This window comes from Microcaecilia unicolor, chromosome 2 (assembly GCF_901765095.1).
Source record: "Microcaecilia unicolor chromosome 2, aMicUni1.1, whole genome shotgun sequence".
Classification (NCBI taxonomy): domain Eukaryota; kingdom Metazoa; phylum Chordata; class Amphibia; order Gymnophiona; family Siphonopidae; genus Microcaecilia; species Microcaecilia unicolor.
In genome coordinates, this window is record NC_044032.1 from 67,870,713 (window position 1) to 67,894,659 (window position 23,947).

General features: G+C 41.3%; 1 protein-coding gene across 1 annotated transcript in view; it reads right to left on the bottom strand.

Annotated features, from left to right (window-relative positions):
* ADAMTS12 (ADAM metallopeptidase with thrombospondin type 1 motif 12) overlaps positions 1-23,947 on the bottom strand; it is a 744,436-nt gene that overhangs the window by 279,390 nt on the left and 441,099 nt on the right. Inside the window, exon 14 of the mRNA XM_030193011.1 lies at positions 9,180-9,300. Within this exon, the coding sequence (XP_030048871.1) occupies positions 9,180-9,300 (121 nt within the window). The remainder of the gene's footprint in view (positions 1-9,179; positions 9,301-23,947) is intronic.

Genomic DNA, 23,947 nt, shown 5'->3' on the forward strand with positions numbered 1-23,947 from the left:
AACATAGCAGTTGCCATTCCTTATGTATCCACACAGGAGTTATCTACAGACCTCCTGCGCAAACGGAGAAGTTAGACAAGGATCTGATAGATATTCAAAAGATTGGTATGAAAGGGGAGGTGCTACTGTTAGGAGATTTCAATTTGTCTGACATGGATTGGAAAGTCCCGTCTGCGGAATCGGAAAGAAGTAGGGAGATTGTGGATGCCTGTCAAAGTGCCTTGCTCAGACAAATGGTGACGGAACCCACGAGGGAAGGGTCGATGCTGGATCTAGTGCTCACTAATGGAGGTAGTGTTTCTGATATCCGGGTGGGTGCCCACCTATGTAATAGTGATCATCACACTGTATGGTTTGATATAAGGGCGAATGCGGAGTGTGGACGCACAAAACTCAAAGTACTGGATTTCAGATGTACTGATTTTGATAAAATGGGGGAATACCTGAAGAAGGAGCTGTTGGCGTGGGAAAGCGTAGGAGAAGTGGTCCAAGCTAAAGGCTGCTATAAATATGGCAACTGATCTTTTTGTGAGGAAAATAAACAAAAACAAGAGAAGCAGGAAGCCTATATGGTTCTCCAAACAAGTAGCTGAAAAAATAAGAGCAAAAGAGGCGTTGTTCAAGAAATACAAAAGAACGCAACGAGAGGATCACGGAAAAGATTATCAGATTAAACTGAAAGAAGTGAAGAGGGAAATACGGCTAGCGAAAGTGTGAGCAGAAGTAAAAATGGCTAAAGATGTAAAGAGAGGTGACAAGACTTTTTTCAGATATATTGGAGAAAGGAGAAGTGATAGGAATGGAATTGCGAGACTGAAAGATAATGAGAATGGCTATGTGGAGAGTGATGAAGATAAAGCGAACGTGCTAAACAATTATTTCTCTTCGGTGTTCACGGAGGAAAATCCTGGAGAAGGACCGTGGTTGGCTGCCGAGGGAACGTCTGGGAATCAAGTGGATACTGCGCCGTTTACAGAAGAAAGAGTTTATAAACAGCTAGAGAATCTGAAGGTGAACAAAGCTATGGGACCGGATGGGATACATCTCAAGATACTGAAGGAGCCCAGAGAGGTCCTGGTGGGACCTCTTAAAGATTTATTTAATAGATCTTTAGAGACGGGAGAGGTTCCGCGAGATTCGAGACGAGTGGATGTGGTCCCTCTTCACAAAAGTGGAGACAGGGAAGAAGTGGGAAACTACAGACTGGTAAGTCTCACGTCGGTGGTAGGAATAATAATGGAGTCGCTGCTGAAAGAAAGGATAGTTAACTTTCTAGAAACCGACGGGTTACAGGACCAGAGGCAATATGGCTTTACTAAAGGAAAATCCTGCTAAACGAATCTTATTGACTTTTTTGACTGGGTGACCAAAGAACTGGATGAGGGACGTATGCTAGATGTAATCTACTTGGACTTCAACAAAGCCTTTGATACGGTCCCCCACAGAAGACTCATGAATAAGCTGAAAGGGTTGAACTTAGGACCGAAAGTGGTGAACTGGATAAGAAACTGGTTGACCGACAGGTGGCAGAGGGTGGTGGTAAATGGAATCCACTCAGAGGAAAGGACGTTGAGCAGTGGAGTTCCTCAGGGGTCAGTGCTGGGGCCTATTCTGTTTAATATATTTGTGGGAGATATTGCTGAAGGGTTGGAAGGAAAGGTGTGCCTTTTTGCGATTGACACGAAAATAGCCAATACAGTGGATACCCTGGAGGGAGTAGAAACAATGTGCTGAGCCCCCCAACCCCCCCTAAAACGCACTACCCCCAACTGTACACCACTATCATAGCCCTTATGGGTGAAGGGGGCACCTAGATGTGGGTACAGTGGGTTTCTGGTGGGTTTTGGAGGGCTCGCTGTTTCCTCCAGAAACATAACAGGTATGGAGGGGGATGGGCCTGGGTCCACCTGCCTGAAGTGCACTGCACCCACTAAAACTGTACCAGGGACCTGCATACTGCTGTGATGGACCTGAGTATGACATCGGAGGCTGGCAAAAAATATTTTGAAAGATGTTTTTTGAGGGTGGGAGGGGGTTAGTTACCACTGTGGGAGAAAGGGGAGGTCATCCCCGATTCTCTCCGGTGGCCACCTTTTTGTGCCTTGCTCGTAAGAAAAACAGGACCAGGTAAAGTCGTCCAAGTGCTCGTCAGGGATGCCCTTTTTTTTTTCCATTATGGGTCGAGGACGTCCATGCATTAGGCATGCCCAAGTCCCGCCTTTGCTATGCCTTCGATACGCCCCCTTGAATTTTGGCCGTCCCTGTGATGGAAAGCAGTTGGGGACGTCTAAAATCGACTTTCGATTATACCGATTTGAATGACCCTTTGAGAAGGACGCCCATTTTCCAATTTATGTCGAAAGATGTGCGTCTTTCTCTTTTGAAAATGAGCCTGATAGTGACTTAAATATTGCCATGCTAGATAGGACAAGCTGCATTACTGCCCTTCAAGCCACAATAAGGGGCAAATACGACTTAAACAGTTAATGCAGCGTGATAATTTTTCCCCTAATCCAGTTAGTTATGCTCTGTTAATAGTAACTTTATGTTTCTTGATTTTGTTGAAAAAGAATCAGTCTTAGGTCATAGAAAAGTAACTTTAACAGACATTAAAGAGTACTAAAACTAAATGCCTAGTTCACTGTTATGCTGTATGGGAGCTATGCCAGAAGACTGCTGTGCCAATGACAGTGACTGTAAGTCAATTTGATATATAATTATTCTTTTTGGTAGAACCAATGGTGCTGAAATTACAATTTGAATCAATGTCAGCTGTCAACTACACAATTAATATTGTGATGACTACTGACTGCTCCATTGAATCTAGGAGAACTTTTTAATTAAAGATCTTCATGATTTTTTTTCACTAACAAATAGTACATTATTGATCTATAACTTCCTATGGTCCCCAGTTTTATTTATATTGTTGCAGGAGAATTTGCTATCTGCTTGCCTTGAACAAATACAAGCTAGAAATGGTATTTGCTAGTGAAGATTAATCCAATATACACTGCTAACAAGTAAAATTCTCTCTTTTATTCTTTCTTGTTAACGGAGGAAAAGACTTCAGATGCTCTGCATTCACTCTATTTTTTATATTCTGTGAATGGCAGACTGCCTCATATCCATTGCAGAAAGTTATTCTGCTGTAATTGAATATGTTGCGAGCTCCTCATAAGTCGAAAAACCTTCTTCTAAATTGTAAAATTCTTATCATAAATCAGAAGCTGTACTTTCATACAACGTTCTATAAGAATTAGGAAAAGGCACTTATCTAGGCTGTAGCTTGGTCAACTGAGTACGCTCGACAGAGAGCCCCTGTTTCGCGAGTGCTTCTTAAGGAGCTGTGCCCTCGGCCACTGCGTGTGCCCTAGAAATTGTTCAAATATATATATTTTTAGAGAGAGGACAGGGAAATTGTTGCCGGGTTTTTTTTTTTACTAGAAAAAAGCCTACCCTGTGGAGTCCGATTCTTCCTGTGGGACTCCTGGCTACACAATGGCGCCCTCTTTTTAAACGGACGCTCTCAGAGTCCTCCAATCAGAGGGACTCTACTATTTAAAGGGACAGCCAAAAAATTGGGCAAGACAGAGTTTCAAAGGGAGCCCTTTACAGAAAAGCTTTCCACTCTATGCTGTTATAGTCCTGTAGGGGCTAGGGTGCTTAACTTATATATCCAGCGTTTTTGCCTGGATAAGTATATGATCACGATCTCCTCCCCTTATGGATTTGGCTATATGGTCGATGGCAATACATTTGAAATCTGTAAAAGTATCTGCAGGGCAGATAAAGGCGGAGCAATAGTTATCCTAGACAAAAACTATTATGAAAATGAAATATTACAACAACTAGCAGATACCACCAATTATGTCCCCTTGACTACTGACCCCACAGAAGAGATACAAGAAAAGATTCTGGATATTACTCAAAGAGGATTAGGGGAGGAGATTGTGATCGTATATTCGTAGGAGAAATAGCAAAGAGTTCTTACAGATTAAATTTAAACAACAGAAAATATTACCTATGTCCAAATATAGAAGGTCTGGTATATCGAAACCTGGGAAACTACTCTCACAACTGATTACTCCACTTGCAACAGGCTCAAATAATGTTATCCAATAAATTGTAAAATCACCCCCCCTTGGGGCAATATTGCTGTAGTACAAATGACTCCTTGCTGACTGAGTCCGCTCTTTCTCATGCTCGTTGCAAGTATATAAAACAGGTATTGGAAAACCTATAATTTAACATCCTCCACACACTATCCACCTTATAACTGAAAGAGAAAAACGCCTAGATTTCGACCCAAATTGGGAGATAGACGTTTATCTCACAAAAACGAATAAATCGGTATAATGGAAAGCCGATTTTGGACGTTTTCAACTGCACTCCATCGCAGAAGCGTACAAAGTTGACGGGGGCGTGTCGGAGGCATGGCGAAGGTGGAACTGGGGCATGGTTATCGGCCGAGGAGAGATGGGCGCCTTTCGCCGATAATGGACAAAAGGTATGCGTTGCTAGCTAGAATTTAGGGCACTTTTCCTGGACCCTGTTTTTTCACGAATAAGGCCCCAAAAAGTGCCCTAAATGACCAGATTACCACCAGAGGGAATCGGGATGACCTCCCCTGACTCCCCCAGTGATCACTAACCCCCTCCCACCACAAAACATGATGTTTCACAACTTTTTATTTTCACCCTCAAATGTCATACCCACCTCCCTGGTAGCAATATGCAGGTCCCTGGAGCAGTTGTTAGGGGGTGCAGTGGACTTCAGGCAGGTGGACCCAGGCCCATCCCCCCCACCTGTTACAATTGTGCTGCTTAATGCTTAGTCGTCCAACCCCCCCAAACCCACTGTACCCACATGTAGGTGCCCCCCTTCACCCCTTAGGGCTATAGTAATGGTGTAGACTTGTGGGCAGTGGGTTTTGAGGGGGATTTGGGGGGGCTCAACACACAAGGGAAGGGTGCTATGCACCTGGGAGCTCTTTTACCTTTTTTTTTGTCTTTGTAAAAGTGCCCCCTAGGGTGCCCGGTTGGTGTCCTGGCATGTGAGGGGGACCAGTGCACTACGAATCCTGGCCCCTCCCACGAACAAATGCCTTGGATTTATTCGTTTTTGAGCTGGGCGCTTTCATTTTCCATTATCACTGAAAAACAAAAACGCCCAGCTCACAAATTGTCGAATAAAACATGGACTTCTATTTTTTTTGAAAATACGGTTCGGTCCGCCCCTTCACGGACCCATTCTCGGAGATAAACGCCCATGGAGATAGACGTTTTTGTTCAATTATGCCCCTCCACGTCTTAAGTCCTCAATATAGATCCATATTTCACTTAACGCTTCCTCAGGAGGAACAAACATTCTGTAACAAATACAAAATACCCCCCAAATATATGAATTATATTAACTAACAGCAGTTGATTTTGCTATGTATTGTATTGTAATAAAGAATTATAGGCTTCTTTTACCAAACTGTGCTAGTGATTCCCGCATGACAATGCCAACCAAGTCCATTCAAAGTGAATGGGCTTTTGTCAGTATTGCCGCACCAGGAATTGCTAGTGTGGTTTAGTAAAAGAGGCCCTATGTGAGTTTTCTATTACATACTATTCTAGTGATTTTTTTTATATGTAGTTGTAATAATGTAATTAAAACAACTGTAATTGAAGGTTAGCTATAAATTAAGGGGCACTTTTACTAAGTCATGTTACAATATGGACTTAGCACTTTTTAACAAGAGACTTTCCCAAGTGTTAAGCTCATTTCTAATGAAACAGTATAGCAGCCATTTTGCAATTATTTTTTTCAGGTCATGCACTAATACTTCCAAACATTAATGCCCTGATGCTCAAAAGCAAACGTGAGCACTAGAGCCCATTAGCACTGGACTAGTGCCCGCATTTGCCAGTGCCCAATGATCAGAGCTGGTGAGGACATGAAACGAGCTCGCCGGCTCTGACCGCTAATACAAGCAAATGCATGCAAAAAAAGGTCTCCTGCATTCCTCCTTAATGCTCAGCAACAGTTCTGATAGATCAGACATTAAATTACAAAGAGCAAAGTTGGATATTTAAATTGAAATCGGTGGAACCTCGTGAGTTAAATAAAGAAATTGAATGGATGACGTTGATACAATCAAAAACCTGGATTGGTTATAGGAAAAGATCACATGACCACTAAGGGCTCCTTTTACCAAGCAGCAGTAAACGCAACACAGGCTTACCGCTTGCTATACAGGAAGTACTGTCGCCTCATTGGGTGGCTGTAAGGCCCCCCCCCCAAAAGTACTTTACTTGCCGCTTGGCCATTTCCTATCAGAAAGCGAGACTTCTCTTTTATCAGCTGTGGTAAAAGGAGGCCTCGGCGCACATGTAAAACACACGCCGATGCCAGCGCCAGATCCCTTTTGCTGCAGCTTGGTAAAAGGGCCCCTAAATTTTTTAAAGCACTTTCAGATAAATGCAGTGGCCATTTTTGAAAAAGATCAACAGGATGACAAGTCCACCACAGAAAAATGAAGGTATATTGACATAGGAGGGGTGAAAGTATTGTAGAAATCTCTATCAGAACTAACTGTTGGTGTTTTAAACTTGTAGGGGTTGCCTTGAAACAGCATAGGTGAAACACGTGTCAGCGCATAATTCCGTGATTTAAATTGAGAAGATAAGTACGAAAGAAATGTTGGCATATAATTCTCTGATTTAAATAGAGAAGATAAGTATGAAATGAATACATGAAATCAATACATTTACATATAAAAAATCTTTCAAAAAAGTTTTATAAAAATTGAAGAAAAATAATATATGGGCTGATGACGATATAGGTGTATCACCTACTTCCTGAGAGAATGAGAGACGTAAGTCTCTAAGGAAGTTCACCCCTGATGGTCCTATATAAATTGAATATTAATATAATATGTTGGATGCTACAGACAAGATATAAAAGTATCAGTACATAGATTAATCTATGGAAAATCAAAATTCGAGAGTTCTAGACCACTTCGTGAGAAACTACACTGGCTTCCTGTAAAGGAACGAATTACTTTTAAAATTTGCACCCTGGTCCATAAAATTCTTTATGGCGAAGCCCCAGGTTACATGGATACCCTTATCAATCGGCCATCTAGAAATTCTTGCAGATCATCCCGTTCATATTTAAACCTCCATCATCCTACCTGTAATGGTCTCAAATATAAATCCACTTACGCTTCCACCTTTTCCTTTATTAGCACTCAACTATGGAATGCATTACCTAAATCTGTGAAAACTATTCATGATCATCTGAACTTCAGAAAATCTCTTAAGACCAGCTTATTTGGAAAGGCTTACCGTAATGGACCTGTCTTAAATCCATAATTCCTGAAATACAACTAATTTATGGACCTGATGAACTCTATTACCCTTCCCCTCTTTTCCCTCGTCCCTTGTAATTACTATCCTTTCTATTCACCTTACTATAGTTCATTTGTTTGTTTACCAGATTGGCGATTGCCTTTAGGAACTGATGTTAGCCACATTGAGCCTGCCAATGGGTGGGAAAATGTTATAAATAAATAAATAAATATTTGTAGCATATCAGATATTATATACGACTTGTGGATACTCAAAATTAGTGCCTGAGAACTTATTGACAACTATTTTGTACTTGGGAAGGGCTCACACACTAATCCAGCACTAATCAGTTATTGTGCTGTAACGTAGCTGCGCTGAATAGCACAGAAACACCCACTCACCACTCTTTAGCCTAAGACACACCCCCTCCAACAAAAACGTACAAATATTTTTTAGCATGTGGCTAGGACGTACCAGTTTGGAACTTACCGCAGGATGCTTGTGCACATCCCAAGGTAAGTCATTTTGATATGCAGTAAGCGTGTGCTAGTGGTTACTGCATCTTAACAAAAAGGTCCCTTCATGAGTTATCTGGATAAATCTTTGATTTTTCTCCCTTCTGACTAGTTTTAAATTTTGCCTAGCCCTTCTCTAGTTACCACCAATGAAGCAGAGTCAGAGGCATTTCAGAAGCATGGTAAGAGTTTAGCTGGACAACACAGAATATCAGCATTGTTTCACTAAATGTAAGCAGGCAATTCTGGTCATACCAGAGATCTTCCCAAAAGTAATGAGGTGTCTTTATTTGATTAACTTTAACCAGTTATTACATCTTCTACAGTTTCACAGACAAAGTTAACCAGATAAAGATAACTGATTGGGGGGGGGGGGGGGGAGGGAGAGTTATCAATGTGGGCTACCGTTAAGTCAGATTATTTTACCATGGGGTCCGTTTTATGCAATGAGACCATGTGTAAATAACCCAATTTATGGTAAAATAACCTGACGCGCTAAAAATAACCCAGCTTAATAGCCCATGTTGATAACTTCCCCCTAAGTTTGCCAATCCCAAAGCTGATGAATATTGGCCTCCTAGTATACTTGAGGGTTCAGTCAGTCTCTCTCCTTGGTAATCAGAAGGAGCAGATGCAGATTCAGAAACATGGGTAGGGATCTGATTCATAAGAGGCATATTTTCAAAGCACTTAGCCTCCCAAAGTTCCATAGAAACCTATGGAACTTAGCCTCCCAAAGTGCTTTGAAAATATGCCTCCAAGTGTCCTAAGCTAGTCAAAAATTCAAAATATGTAGACTGAACATGCATGAGATGCACTTGCATGCACTATTTCCATTGTACGCAACTGCATCTCCAGAATGTTCTCTTTGGATATTGGAAAAACCTGACCAGCCTTTAGCACTCAAGGACTGGATTTGCCTACCTGTGCAAAGCTTTTCAGGCTGAAGCTTTTCATTCCTAAAGTTTTCATTAGTCTCTGAAAATGAGAGTGTTTCAAGAATTGGTCTAGTAGTTTTCAGGGAGGGAAAGAATTTATTGGAACAAGACGGTTCTAGATTGTTGGGACTCATACAACAAGCCTCTATGTTTCTACAGGGAGAAGAAGAAGCACACGGACTTCTCCGGTTAGTGTAACAAGCAGATCCAAATTCAGGAAGAGGAGGAATTTCTATGGACATGATACTAAAATTCAAAAGTCTGTTCTACAGAGATGCAGTGGGGGAACCTTTGGGGTCAGGGGAGTCCTGGTTTAATCTTTCTCTTTTTACTGTACTACTATGTTGGGAAAAAGACTTTTTAAAAGATGCACAAAAGACATTATCTACCAAATCCTTCAGTTTGATTGAATATCTTCTTCACAGTCTGACAGGTGGAACCATCTCCAAGGCAGACTCCGCATCGATCTTCAGTTGCAAAGGAATTTAATTCATAGTCACATCCAACATTCTGTAATGGAAAAAAAAAGACCTTTAGATTTACTGCTGCTCCTATACTGAATATCAAATTGAAAAATCCTTCTGATGAATGCATACCAAGAATTTAATGAATAAATAGATTGATCAAACCACATAAATTGTCTAGTCTTGAATAGAACAATAAGTAAAATGCCAACAGGATGACACTGATGAGTTGATTAGAATCTCAACACCCTATGATGTATGGAGCACTTGGTCTGTTAATTGAACAAGGAAACAGCATTAGCTAAAATGACATAACAGAGGGGCATGTTTACTAAAGAACATTAGGATATTGTGCTTAATGTGGACCAACAGCCAAAACAACGTGCCTTAACTGCAAAGAGTCTGCTGTAGCTGCTGGAGGTGTTCTCGGCATTCATTCCCCAGTTTCTGCACAGACAAGGTCTCTAACATGCGTTACTTTCAGGTGAGCTTGGATGCACCTAATGCTAGCAAATGAGGTAGCATTAGATGAACTCATGTCAATTGCACATGCTACCAGCTGCACACTGGTTACAGTATGCATGTTTCATTCCCATACCCACACATACCCTGCCCACTCACCTTAGGCGTCAGCACTCAAGAAAAGGATCTATGTCTCATTATAGACAATACACTGAAATCTTCTCTGCCCACTGTGCAGCGGCGGCCAAAAAAGCAAACAGGATGCTAGAAATTATTAGGACAGGGATGGAAAATAAGAATAAAAATAGTATAATGGTTCTGTATCGCTCCATGATGCGACCTCAACTTGAGTATTGCATTCAATTCTGGTCTCCATATCTCAAAAAAAGATATAGCAGAATTAGAAAAGGTTCAAAGAAGAGCGACCAAAGTGATAAAGGAGACGGATCTCCTCCCATATGAGGAAAGGCTAAAGAGGTTAGGGCTCTTCAGCTTGGAAAAGAGACAGGAGATATGACTGAGGTCTAAAAAAATCCTGAGTGGTGTAGAACGGGTAAAAGTGGATTGATTTTTCATTCTTTCAGAAAGTACAAAGACCAGGGGACACTCAATGAAATTACATGGAAATACTTTTAAAACAAATAGGAGCAAATATATTTTCACTTAAAGAATAGTTAAGCTCTGGAACTTGTTTCTGGAGGATTTGGTAATGGTGGTTAGTGTATTGTTATGGGCATAAATGGCAGCTGTATTTTATAATGTAGACATGCAAGTTGCTTAGTGTGTAACTGCAAGGGGGTGTATACATGGATGGAGCATGGGTTGGGCATGGGTGTATCTCCAACTTATGCATGTAACTTAGAGGCCCTTTTACTAAGGCACATAGGAACCTATGCATATCCAACATGCATCAATTTGGAACTACCGCCCGGCTATCGCGTGCCCCAGGCGGTAATTCCATTTTTTACATGCATCCGATGTGCGCATCAGAAAATAATTTTTTATTTTCTACCATATGGCGCTAACCAGGTGGTAATCAGCAGTGTACGCACTCGGTTAATGCGTGAGACATTACCACTAAGTCAATGGGTGGCGGTAAGGTCTCGGGCCCAAAATGTAAGTATGCCAATATTTATTTTGCTGCACGTCCATTTTTGTCCAAAAAAAGAGGCCTTTTTTGCAGGCGTGCTAAAAAATGGACCTGTGCCTACACCAGCACAGGCCATTTTTTCGGTGCACCTTAGTAAAAGGACCCCTTACAGAATACTATAATCTGCAGTTTGCTGCATTTAGACATGCCCATTTATACCTGCAATTGACATGGTATAATCAGACACACCAAAATGTAGGTATTCTATAATGGCATCTTGGCATTCAGCACTGAGTCGTTTATTTATTTATTTGTTACATTTGTATCCCACATTTTCCCACCTATTTGCAGGCTCAATGTGGCTTACATAGTACCATAAAGGCGTTCGCCAATTCCGGTATGAACAAATACAGTAATGTTGTGGTAGAATATGGTTCATGTGTACAGACACATTAGGGAATCGTAGAGAGGAAGAGATATTATATGTCCATTACGAGCTTTGGTTTCGTTGTGTTGCAGGGTACAGGCATTTAAGTTGGGTCGGTAGGGTATGCCATTTTCAACAGGTTAGTTTTTAATGATTTCCGGAAGTTTAGGTGATCATAAGTTGTTTTCACGGCTTTTGGTAATGCGTTCCATAGTTGTGTGCTTATGTAGGAAAAGCTGGATGCATAGCTTGATTTGTATTTGAGTCCTTTGCAGATTTAGGGCCCTGTTTACTAAGCCGCACTAGAGGCACGTTAGCATTTTTAGCGCATGCTAAGCATTAGCGCACGCTAACTGTGTAGATGCCCATAATATTCCTATGGATGTCTAAACGGTTAGCGCGTGCTAATTTTTAGAACATGCTAAAAACGCTAGCGCATCTTAGTAAACAGGGCCCTTAGAGACTTGCCCTCTGCATGTTTACTGTACCTGAGTAAACATGCCCCAAGTTTTACAACTTTACAATCAGTAGATTTGTGTTTAATACAGTAGGATTCACTGGATATATAAATTATTTGTGTTTATTTTCCACAAACTATCCGTTGCAAGATTGTTAGATGCTACTGGCCTCATGGTAGCAGAGTAATTAGAGAGAATCCTGAGCTGATTGACAGTTTATAACACATCAGCTGTCATCATAAATATGTTTCTAAATGATGAATGATGACCATCACTGCATGGTGCCTACTCTCTGCCTAAGAAGAAGATGGTTTGATTTGCAATTTATTATTTAAAAGGGCCACATACTGGGAAGTTAGAGTTCCACCTCTTGTTATATTCTGAATTATTCCTTAGCAGGTGTCTTTGTAAATAAGTTTTCTCTGTGAAGGAGAACAGAAGGCTCTAACAGTTATATGCTATACTATTATCTTATCTGTGGCGCAGTTTAATAATATGGTATGTGTTTATTCAGAAATGTTAATCTGAAAAGTCAATATAAATCAGTGGGCTGAGTTTAATCTATTTTAATTAGAATCATGCTACCAGTTCTAAAATTCATAGACATTGTAGATCCTTACCTTTGACAATGCATAGCTGTGAAAGTTATTCTCAGAAACAATTTTGATGGATAATGTGGTGTATCCTAGATTCCAGCTTAATTATTGAGTGGATACCAAATAATCAATAGTTGAGAATCATGCCGATATATGTTTACAACTTATCTGATGTTTCAGAGGTAAGGCAATATAGAGTTCTATTTTGAATAGTTTAAACATATCTCGGCATCTTGTAAGAGAAATATTAATTAGTTTGATTTAAAATGATAGAAAGAGCTTCGTGTTTGATTCAGCATTTTTTCCATTAAAAATTGCTCCTACCAGGATTACTTCTGAAGGCATAATTAAAATGTACATTTAAGGTTTGCTGACAGGGTTTATCAGCACATTTTATACTTCTGCTGACATGAAGTAATACCTAGCTAAAAAGGAACAGTGCAATCATGGTTGAAAGTGTTTCCTCCCCAGTGGACCCATTTGAGGCTATACACTGTACAGACATTCTTGGAGAAGGAATATTGGATCATTATTGGTAAAAAGAAAAAAAGAAAATGCCATGTTACAGCTTTTCAGCTGACATGCTGACAAAAACAAGAAGATTTTACACAGACCTCAAGAGAGAAAGGACTGAGCTGTAGGAAACCTGAAAATGCACTGATGCAAGCCCAGCTTAAGAAAGAAGATGCATTCTGTTTTGCCAGCAGAAAACCAGCAGATTCATCCAACTAGTCCTAACAGGGTAGGCAAATGCCACTGGTTCCCTAATGAAGAGAACATAAAAGTGTCCTGCCCAAGCCAACACTCCACAGCGGGGTGCCTAGAAGGACAGTGCAGCTCTCACTACAGGCCCATTGCTAATACGGTTGCTGCGTTTCTAGCTTGATCCAGCCCCAAGTGCAGACATAGGGCAAAGCCATACTGAAGAGACTACAGGGCTCATTTTGAAAAGAAAAGAACTTGCATGAAGTGGCACAAGGGACAGATGGATGTGTTTCTATATGCAAAAATGTTTAAACCATATAATTAAACAAACAAACAAACAATGTTTATGTCCAAAGCTCTTTTGAGCAGGGACTGTCTCTTTATGTCAGGTGTTCAGCGCTGCGTGTGTCTGGTAACGCTTTACAAATGCTAATAATAATAATAATATTCACCAAGAGAAAACCATTTTGAGAGTGAGCGTTTTGGGGGGGTGTTGTGGGCGTGAGATGATGTAGTGTTTTTTTGTGATAACGGACAGAAAAACAATTTCCTTGCGCTGGAAAGAAAAAGGTTGTAAATTAGACCTCATTTAAAAGCGACTAGCTCAAGACCAAACTTGTCTTTCAACCCATTTGTGATTTTGCTGAGTTGGAGAGTGGAGAGGTGGAATTGTTGGTTTATGAAAAAGAGTGGAGAGATGCAGAGTGGTCTGTAATCTTTGTTTCTTTGCCCCTGTCTGAACCTTTGGACCCTCACATTTCCTGCCTTGCCTCCTCTGTGTCTCACCTCCTCAAGTCCTTGCTTACATCTCCAAGCCCCCCAGCCATAGCTGTCCCTTGATCTGTACTTCGGCCCCTTCCTGGCAGTTCTCATTGTGGCCAACAAGGCCAAGTTATTCCAACCAGGCAGGCAAAGACCTAACCATGCTGCAACCAGGAATGTGTGGGAGAGAATCTAGATGGCCCTGGCAAGGTAAGCCTCAACAGGTGCCCCCAAAGCAGTGGCGTAGGAAGAGGGGGGCGGGGGGGGGGCGGTCCGCCCCGGATGCACGCCGCTGGGGGGTGACGGCTCCGCGCTGGTGCACTGCCCTCTCTGCCCCGGAACAGGTTACTTCCTGTTCCGGGACAGAGAGAGCAGTGAACCAGCGCGGAGCCGACACACCCCAGCAACGTGCAGTCGGGGCGGATCTGCCCTCCCGCCCGTCCCTCGCTACAGGTATGCGCTCTGGGGGGGGGGGGTATGGGCTCCGGGAGGGAGAGTGCGCTCCAGTGGGAGGAGGGTGTGCCGTGCTGCACCGGGGGGGGGGGGGGGGTGCACAGCGGCGACCCGCCCTGTGTGTCAGCTCCCCTTGCTACGGCTCTGCCCCAAAGCCCCTATTCCCACACTCCCAGGTGCCAGTTGGCTAAGGGATGGCATGTTGGGGGACGGCACATAGGCAACCCACTGGTAGAAACGCTCTGTCATCCTGCATCAGCACTGCCATGGTGATACAGGGTTTGAAACACCTCAGGCCATTTGCGCTGCACTTGAAAACTATCACCCATATGCAATGGCCACCTAAGGTGGCAAGGCTGGCAGCCAGAACACAAAGGCCCTTTCTCCACCCCACCCCCCTCCAGAAAACAAACAAAATGGAAAATGCCATAACATGTTACCATCATTGTGGCATCTAAAACCATGAACACTGAGCTCACCACTACATTATGTCAAATTTAAAAAAAAACAAAAACAAAAACAGACAACATCTTGATAGCTGATACTAAAACTAGGCCCAGGCGATAGGGCATCATTGGCACAACAAAAAGAAAAGTGGCAGTGCTTGCAGTAATATAAGAGTCAGGGCTGATAGAAACATAGAAAAATGTAGGCAGATAAAGACCATATGGCCTATCCAGTCTGCCCATCCATGCCATCTACTCTCCATAACCCTCCCTTAGAGATCCCTTTGGTTTCAGTTGGACTTAATGGATGCATTTGATCCTGTCCATCATGGGCTATTGCTATCTGTACTGCATGATGTGGGATTTCATTCTTCTGTCTTACATTCATTGAGTGATAGGACTCAGAGGGTTTGTTGGAACTCCTCTGTGTATAAAGCTACGAGTTTGGTGTAACTGGGGTGCCCCAGGGATCGCTGTTACCTCCCTTGTTTTTTACTTTGTCTGACAAAGGTGGTTGAAGATTTTGATTTATAATTTCACATCTTTGCTGATGATATACAATTAATAACTCCCCCCCCCCCCCCCGCTTTTTTTTTTTTTAAAGACAACCAGCATGAAGCCATTGTACTTTTGAAGAGTTTTAAAAAGCATTGAAGAAATGTGTTAGTGCTATCTGGTACTAAATTTGTTCAGGTCTGTTTTGATTTGTCTATTGTGAACAGGTAAATTGTTATCTGCACTGGGAGTTTTGCAGCTCTGGAATGAAGTAGTTAGTTTAGGATTTTGTTGTGATAGAAACCTGATTTTTTTTCCATCTCAGATTGGCTCAGTTATCAGCCTTGTTTTAACCAGCTGAGGATTGTTTAGAAATTAAGACCTTTCCTTTCTCACAAAAATCTAGTTAAATTTGTTCATGCTACCCTGACCATGGAGTGGAGGAGCGGCCTAGTGGTTAGGGTGGTGGACTTTGGTCCTGGGGAACTGAGTTCAATTCCCACTTCAGGCACAGGCAGCTCCTTGTGATGCTGGACAAGTCACTTAACCCTCCATAGCCACATTGAGCCTGCCATGAGTGGGAAAGCATGGGGTACAAATGTAAATAAAAATTGTAATTTGCTGTATAAAGGCCTGTCTAAATATACACTCTTGACACTATAGCTCCTTCAAATTACAGCTGGGAAGAAACAGTTTGAAAATATTACACCATAATAGCAGACTTGAATTGGCTTCCAATTTCTGTTAGAATCACTTTTAAGGTACTTTATTTAGGGGTAAGTTCTTTAAATTGAGCTAAAAATGGCACCAAAAATGAAATGTGTTTAGTGTGACTCTATAAAAAGTATGCGTCCTTTATAGAATCGCATATAGCACTAAGCTGCACCTAACTGTAAGCTGCTGCAATTAGGTCTGCTATGAGCAGGTTTAAATATTGGCATCTAAGTTAGGCGCACTTAGGGATCCTTTTACTAAGGTGCGCTGACATATGGCCTGTGATAGTGTAGGTGTGTGTTTTGGGCACGTGCAGATCCATTTTTCAGTGCAACTGCAAAAAATGCCTTTAAAATTTTTTTTTGCTAAAAATGGACATGCAGCAAAATAAAAATTGGTGCGCTTCCATTTTGGGTCTGAGACCTTACCACCAGCCATTGACTTAGTGGTAAGGTCTCATGCATTAACTGGGCGGTAATGTGCTACGCACGACAAATGCCACTTGGCGTGCATAGCGGACATGCGCCAAAAAATAAAAATTATTTTTCAGACGCACATATCGGATGTGCATCAAAAATGAAATTACCGCAAGAGCTACTCATAAACTCCAAATTGGCGCATGTTGGGCGCATGTAGACACTTACATGGTTTAGTAAAAGGTCCCTTAGGCATGATTCTATATCAATGTGCATAAAATCTTGGAACTTCCCCAGGAACATCCCTAAACATGCCCCCAAATTGTTATGCACGATAGGATTTAGGCACATTCCATTATAGAATTGGAAATGCATGTAAATCCTAATTATTTCCAATTAGTGCTGATAAGTGGTTGTTAATTTTCAATTATTGGCACTGATTGGCTTGTTCAGTTAAGTAGTGTGCACAATTTGGCCGAGCGGCCAAATTAGCATGCAAAACTTTAGGCACCATATATGAGGATTAGTGTTTAAAAACTCTTTTACAGAACTATGTCTATGAACTTGTCCTGTAGGTTGGTAGAGTGTGATCCAGCTAGGGGCCTGCGTTCCTTGTAGCTCTTTTTACTTCAGCTTTCCCTATCTTTCTGAAATTTGATTGTCAATGTCTTCCACTAGAAGTAGGGCTTTTAGCTATATAGCTCTATTTATCTGGAATGCCTTGCCTGGTTATTTAGAACTCATGGGGGGGTGATATGGGGGTAATATTTTTTCTGTTATTCTAGGGATTTATGTATTGAATATTATTGTTATGAGTTTTTTATGTTAAAATTATTTTTTATTATTTTATTGTTCTTTTATTTTGTACGGACATTATTCATGTTTGCTATTTTATTTTGTACTGATATTGCTTATGTGTAAACTTTATTGCACTAGAGGTAAGTGGTATATTAAGTTAATGGCCACATATCTGTCCTCCTTATACCTGCGTCCATTCATATGACACCAATACGTGCCTCTTGATAGTACTTGCCAATGGAAACCGTGCCCTCAAATTATCTCCAAACAAAAATCCACAGGTCCCCCTGTGAGTGTAATGAGGGAGCAATAGAAAAGTCCCTCTCACTATAGCCATAGCAGCTGCAGAGAGATGGGGACTTGACAACTGAGTCTGATGTGAGTCCATTGCCATGACAACATAGGAAGTGTGCAACCGAACCTGTTGACTGACTCCAGTCTGTCACTGCATAGACCTTGCATCCAAAGAAGCAGCTCCGCCACAAAGGCACTCTGCATATTCATCCTTACCTCCTCCTCCCCTCCACAGAATACAGGTGTCTATTCAGCCATACTAACATCATCAGTTATTGTGAACTATCCCTTCTGTATAAACAGCAGCTGTGTAAGGCTACGATAATATTTTATTCTGAATGAATTTTCGAGCTCCCAGCTCTAAAAAATTATATGCTATTTTACAGGACCTAGCAACTTCCTCTTTGGATAATTTCAAGGATACTACTCTTTCTGCAGATGATTTTGCAGATTGTTTTTCTGGGAAAGTTCTTTCTTTGCATCAGATTTTAGATCAGCAGATAGAGGTCAATTGCTGCCCCCATTCCTATTTCTGAGTCATGTTCTCTGAGTGCTTGTTCCCTGAGTGCTTCAGCATCCTCATCTGCTACACTTTCCATGCTCCCGGATTTATCTCCTTCCATGCTCTCTCATGCAATTCAGGCAATACGTTTGACTACTGCACCCCACAATCCATTTTCTACTCCTTTTTTAAAGTGGTTTGTTGTGATTTTCTTTTCTTTTCTTTATGATATGATGAAGGAAAGCTTATCCTTGGGGTATGTTCCATTGGCTTGGAAGTTGGCAATTATTAGGCCACATAAAAAGGATCTTAAGGCAAGTGGGAATGTTGCCTTTAATTTTCAGCACATCGCCCACTCGCCTTTTATTCCAAGATTGTAGAATTTCTGGTTGCGGATGTAGAAATATGCTAGCCCTTGCTCTCAGTGGGTTTCTTGAGGATTGGATGAGCCAATGCATTTTTCCAGAGATCAGGAAACTGTCCAGACTGAGATTAATGACAGATAGGAGTATAGGAAGTAAACCTAATGAGGGCAGTTTTAGCCAAGTTGATGGGATAGGATTACAAGCACAAAAAGTGGGTTTCATGGTAGATATAGAGGGGCATAATCCAACGCAAACGCCCATGTGTAAGAACGTCCATCTACGAGAACGGGTCCGTGAAGGGGTGGGCTGAATCGTATTTTCGAAAAAGATGGACGTTTATCTATAGTTTCGAACATACGGTTTGTGCCAGGCAAATGCATTGGATGTGGGCGTTTTTGAGATGTGGGCGTTTATTTGAGCTGGGCGTTTTCGTTTTTCAGCGATAATCGAAACTGAAGCGTTCCAGCTCAAAAACGACCAAATCCAAGGCTTTGGGTCATGGGAGGGGCCAGAATTCGTATTGCACTGGTCCCCCTCACATGCCAGGACACCAACCGGTTACCCTAGGGGGCACTTTAACAAAATAGGAAAAAACATTCAATTACCTCCCAGGTGCATAGCACCTTTACCTTGGGTGCTGAGATCCCTAAATCCCCCTCAAAACCCACTCCCCACAACTCAACACCATTACCATAGCACTTAATGATGAAGGGGGGCACCTACATGTGGGTACAGTGGGGTTTTTTTTTTTGGGGGGGGGTTAGAGGGCTCCCATTTACCACCACAAGTGGTACAGGTAGGGGGGGATGGGCCTGGGTCCGCCTGCCTGAAGTGCACTGCATTACCCACTAAAACTGCTCCAGGGACAGGACTTGTTGCTGCTGTATAACCTTGGCACAGCAGTTCACACCGTAAGACTAATCTCGCTGAAAACGTCCTTTATTTCAATAACTGCGTTTACTCACAGTTAACTGCAGATCAGAGGTTGTGCCCCGCTGGCAACGAGTCTCCCTGGTACTAAGATTAGCAGTAGCTCAGAGCTGGCAGAATGGTGTACAATGCCCTCGTTCAGCAACATTCAAAGTAAGAACTAAGTTCTGTAACGTGGCTAACACACGAAAGGGATCTAAAACGGACTTATAAAAATGGCCACTACCTCGTGGACTACCAGAAACAAAACAGGGCACACTCTGACCCAGTAAGCAGAGGGAAAAGCACCATGGGAGAAGAGCCTACCAACTACCAACATCATAAGACTGTAACACAAGCTAGTGAAATCACGGAGCCCAATACCCTACACCCACCACAATGCAATGCTGATGTGACCCTGCAGTGCACCCGAGACCCACATCTAACCCAGGGAAAGGCTGTGAGAGGATCGAACACATTCTGCTGTCATGGAGGTGGGTACGGAATTTGAGGGTGGCATAGAGGCTGGAAAATAAGGTTTTTGCAATACTATTTTGGGGGGTACTAAATTACACCATGAAATTGTAGTGAAAGATGTTGGAATGTAATTGTATTTTACATGCATTGCCTGTCACCTATTATTTCTCTGTGATTACTCTGTGACCTCTGATGTGAATTACTTAGAGAGGTCACACAGCTATGCAACTTCCTGTGGGGGTTAGACACAGCAGATGCAGCACATGCAGCACATGGAGCACATGGAGCTCATGATCTCTCCTAACCTGAGAGGATCTATGGTGGTGTGAGCATCCATTACCATCTAAGCACATGGAAGGAGCTGATAATACAAATGTATAATAATATGTATATATAAGCCTGTCTGATTATAATCAAACTACAAACTGTGAGTAAACAGATGTTTTGTTACTTCAACTTTAAAGTGACTCAGCAGTGAATTATTCAGGGGTGAATGAGAGAGAGATGAAGAAAGAAATTAACATTTCTAAAGCTGAAGCTGTGTGTACTAAAATCTGCTAATTATTTACTACAAATAATCCAACAAAAGGGTTATGGGCTCAGGAATTGAAAAAGAAGAGAAATATTACCAGGCAGAAAAAAAAAGGCCACATTTTTTCTCTTAAGTTTTAAAGGAAAGATTCAGTCTGTCTCTCTCTCCCCCCACACAGCAGACAGAAGGCTAAGAAAATGGCTGAGGGAAGAAATTCACCATTTTTCTATTCTCTCAAGGTGCCTAAATTAACTGAGTTTAATTATCGGCAGTGGGAACTAAGATTCATATGTCTCCTTCGAGCAAAAGGATTAAATATATGCTTAGACCAAGACAGAACAGATGAAAATATGGCTGAATGGGACAATGCAAACTATTATGTGAAGTGCATGCTTTTGGAAGCTCTCTCAGAGAAACAAGCCATATTAGTGGAGGGAAATGATACACCAAAGGACATTTTATATAAACTGAGAACTATGTATGCAACTACATATGCAAAGCAGCAACCAATTTGGCTGGCAGAGTTGAATGAAACCAAATTAAGGGATAAAAGTAAATGTAATGATCACATTATGCATCTTATGTCTTCATTTCAAAAGTTAGAACTTTCTGGAATTCCCATGTGTGATGCATTGAAAAGAGCATTTCTTTTTACCTCACTATCAAAGAAGTTTGATGTTTTTAGGTCTGTAAATGAGGCCATTGAAGGGCAATCTTTTGAACAGGCAACATCAAAACTAAGGCAGGAATGCATAATAAATGATTCTGAGGAGATGTGTTCTCAAAGTCAGTCAGAGAGAAATGAAACAAATTTCTTGGCAAAGAACAGAGGAAGGCGGAGCTATGAGAAAACTCCACCCAAGGGCAAGCTGATTTGCTACTCATGTGGAAAGGAGGGACATGTATCTAAATGGTGTAAGGAAACACAAAACACTCCCTCTAGCTCACCTAAGCCAATGGAACTAAAGAATTTTCAAACCAGGAAATGTATGAAGGACAAAGATAAACACAAGGGCTTTCTAATGGCAGAAAAATCTTTGACTATGGTAAATAATAATTCAAATGAAAGTACTTGGATTTTGGATTCGGGGAGCACATGCCATTTAACCAATTGTAAGGATTTCTTTCAGGAAATGTGTCCAGAAGAAGGAATTCTTAAAACTGCAAACGCAGGGACTGCTAAGATCCAAGCAAAAGGTATTGGATTCTTAAAATGCAAAGTGTCTAATGAAGTTAAAGAAATTCCTGTAAGTGATGTCTTGTATATTCCCCAAGCAGTTTGCAATATGCTTAGTGTATCTACATTAGATAAGAAGGGATTTGCGATTCATTTTGAAAACAGTAAGTGCACAATCTCTAAAAATGATGAAGTGTATGCTGAAGCTTTTATGCATAATGATGTTTATAAACTGAGCATTTCAGGTGAAGCCTCACATATGGCGCAAGTAAGGAAGAATGATGGTAAATGTAGTCTGGAAATCTGGCACCGCCGCCTGGGACATCGTGATTCTAAGGTGATCCAGGATCTTTACAGTAAGCAACTGGCCACCGGCATTCAGATAAGTGCAGATGCTGGTAAAATGGAGAAATGCATAGACTGTGTTACTCAAAAAGGTGTGAGACCCTCATTTCCTGCATACACAGGAAATAGGAGTAATAAAGTGCTGGACTTAATACACAGTGACTTATGTGGACCGTTTAATATCCCATCATTGGGAAATAACAGATTTGTGCTAATATTCTTGGATGATTTCTCTAGATATTGTGTGGCCTATTTGCTGAAAGAGAAAAGTCAAGTCACAGACATGCTGAAGAAATACGTAGCCATGGTGAGCAATAAATTTGAAAGAAAACCAAAGGTTCTTCAGACCGACAATGGTGGTGAGTTCACTTCACAAAGCATGCGCACATTTCTAGAACAAGAAGGCATTCAACATATCACAACAGTAGCTTATACACCAGAGCAAAATTCTGTTGCAGAGAGAAAATTTAGGTCACTTGTGGAAATGACCAGATGTATGCTGTCAGATAGCAATCTCCCTAAAAGACTATGGGGGGAAGCAATTCTCACAGCAGTGTACCTACAAAACAGAATGCCAACTAAAGGCGCTGAGCGCACACCACATGAGACATGGCATGGTAGGAAGCCAAACCTGTCAAACATAAGAACATTTGGAAGTACAGCATATGCTCATGTACCAAAGCAAAGAAGGCATAAGCTGGATTCCACAACAGAAAGGGGCATTTTAGTTGGCTATGCTCCAGGACACAAAGGATATAGAATTTTGAATCTGAAAACTGGCATTGTTGGCATAAGACATGTTACATATTTTGATGAAAACAAAAGGGTTGATAAAGGCTGGATTATCCCAGATGAGCCTTATCATCCAGAATATGAAACTAGAACCATATGTCTGAAAGCAACTCATCTGTATCTAACGAGGAACAGGCAGAGGAAGCAGACACAGAAAGGATCATTGAAGAAGACAGTACAGTTGGAGAAGGGGAATCAATTGGAGAAGGACTCTCAGATTTAGAGGATGCGGAAAGGTCAGACCAACCTGTTGTCAGACGCTCATCCAGGGAAAACAAAGGTGTTCCACCCCCAAGACTGTCTTACCTAACAAAGTCAGCAGAAGCTCAAGAGCCCTTAACATGGGATGAGATTGAGAAAATGTCAGCAGAAGAAGCTGCTGAATGGCATAAAACTGCACAAGAAGAAATTGATGCATTGGATAAAAATAATACTTGGATTCTTACAAAATTACCTCCTGGCAAGAAAGCTATAGGATGCAAATGGGTATTCAAGTTAAAAAGGAATGCACAAGGAAAAGTGGAAAGGTATAAAGCAAGATTAGTCGCAAAGGGATATCTTCAAAAATATGGAGAAGATTTTGATGAAGTGTTTGCACCTGTAGTGAAACACACGACAATTAGAACACTTCTGAGCATTGCAGTCTCAAAAGGCATGCAAGTCAAACACATTGATGTGAAAACAGCGTTTCTTCACGGAGATATAACTGAAGACTTGTACATGGAACAACCAACAGGTTTCATAAATACAAAACAAAGACAGCTAGTGTGTAAATTAAACAAAGGTCTTTGTGGATTAAAGCAAAGTGCAGAATGTTGGAATGAAAAATTGCATGAAATATTGACAAATTTAGGATTTAAGCAAGGTGAAGCAGATAAATGCTTGTACACTAGGTGCACAAATGGACAATATGCATACATTTTAGCTTTTGTTGATGATCTGCTCATTGCAAGCGAAAGTGAGCAAGAGTACAAGGACATTGTAAAGTGTTTAAACCACAATGTTGAGATAAAAGAACTTGGTAATGTGTCATACTATCTTGGTATAGAAATTGAGAAACAAAATGATGGTTCTTATCTTCTAAGCCAGAAGCAGAAAATAAATGAGCTTATTGAAAGTTTAGGTATGCAAGATGCCCAAGTTGTAAGCACTCCTATGATCACTGATTTTCTGAAGGATGAAACAGTAAGAGAACCTTTACCAGATAACATCCAATATAGATCAGCCATAGGTAAGCTTTTATATCTAGCTACCACATACAGGGCTGATATAGCAAATGCAGTAGGAATTTTGAGCAGAAGGGTCAGCTCACCTACCAAATCAGATTGGACTGCAGTTAAAAGGATGGTAAGGTATTTAAAGGGTACCATTGATTGTAAATTAAAGATTTCAGCCAATAGTAATCCAAAACTAATATGTTACTGTGATTCAGATTGGGCAGGGGATCATTCTGATTATAAATCCACAAGTGGATATGT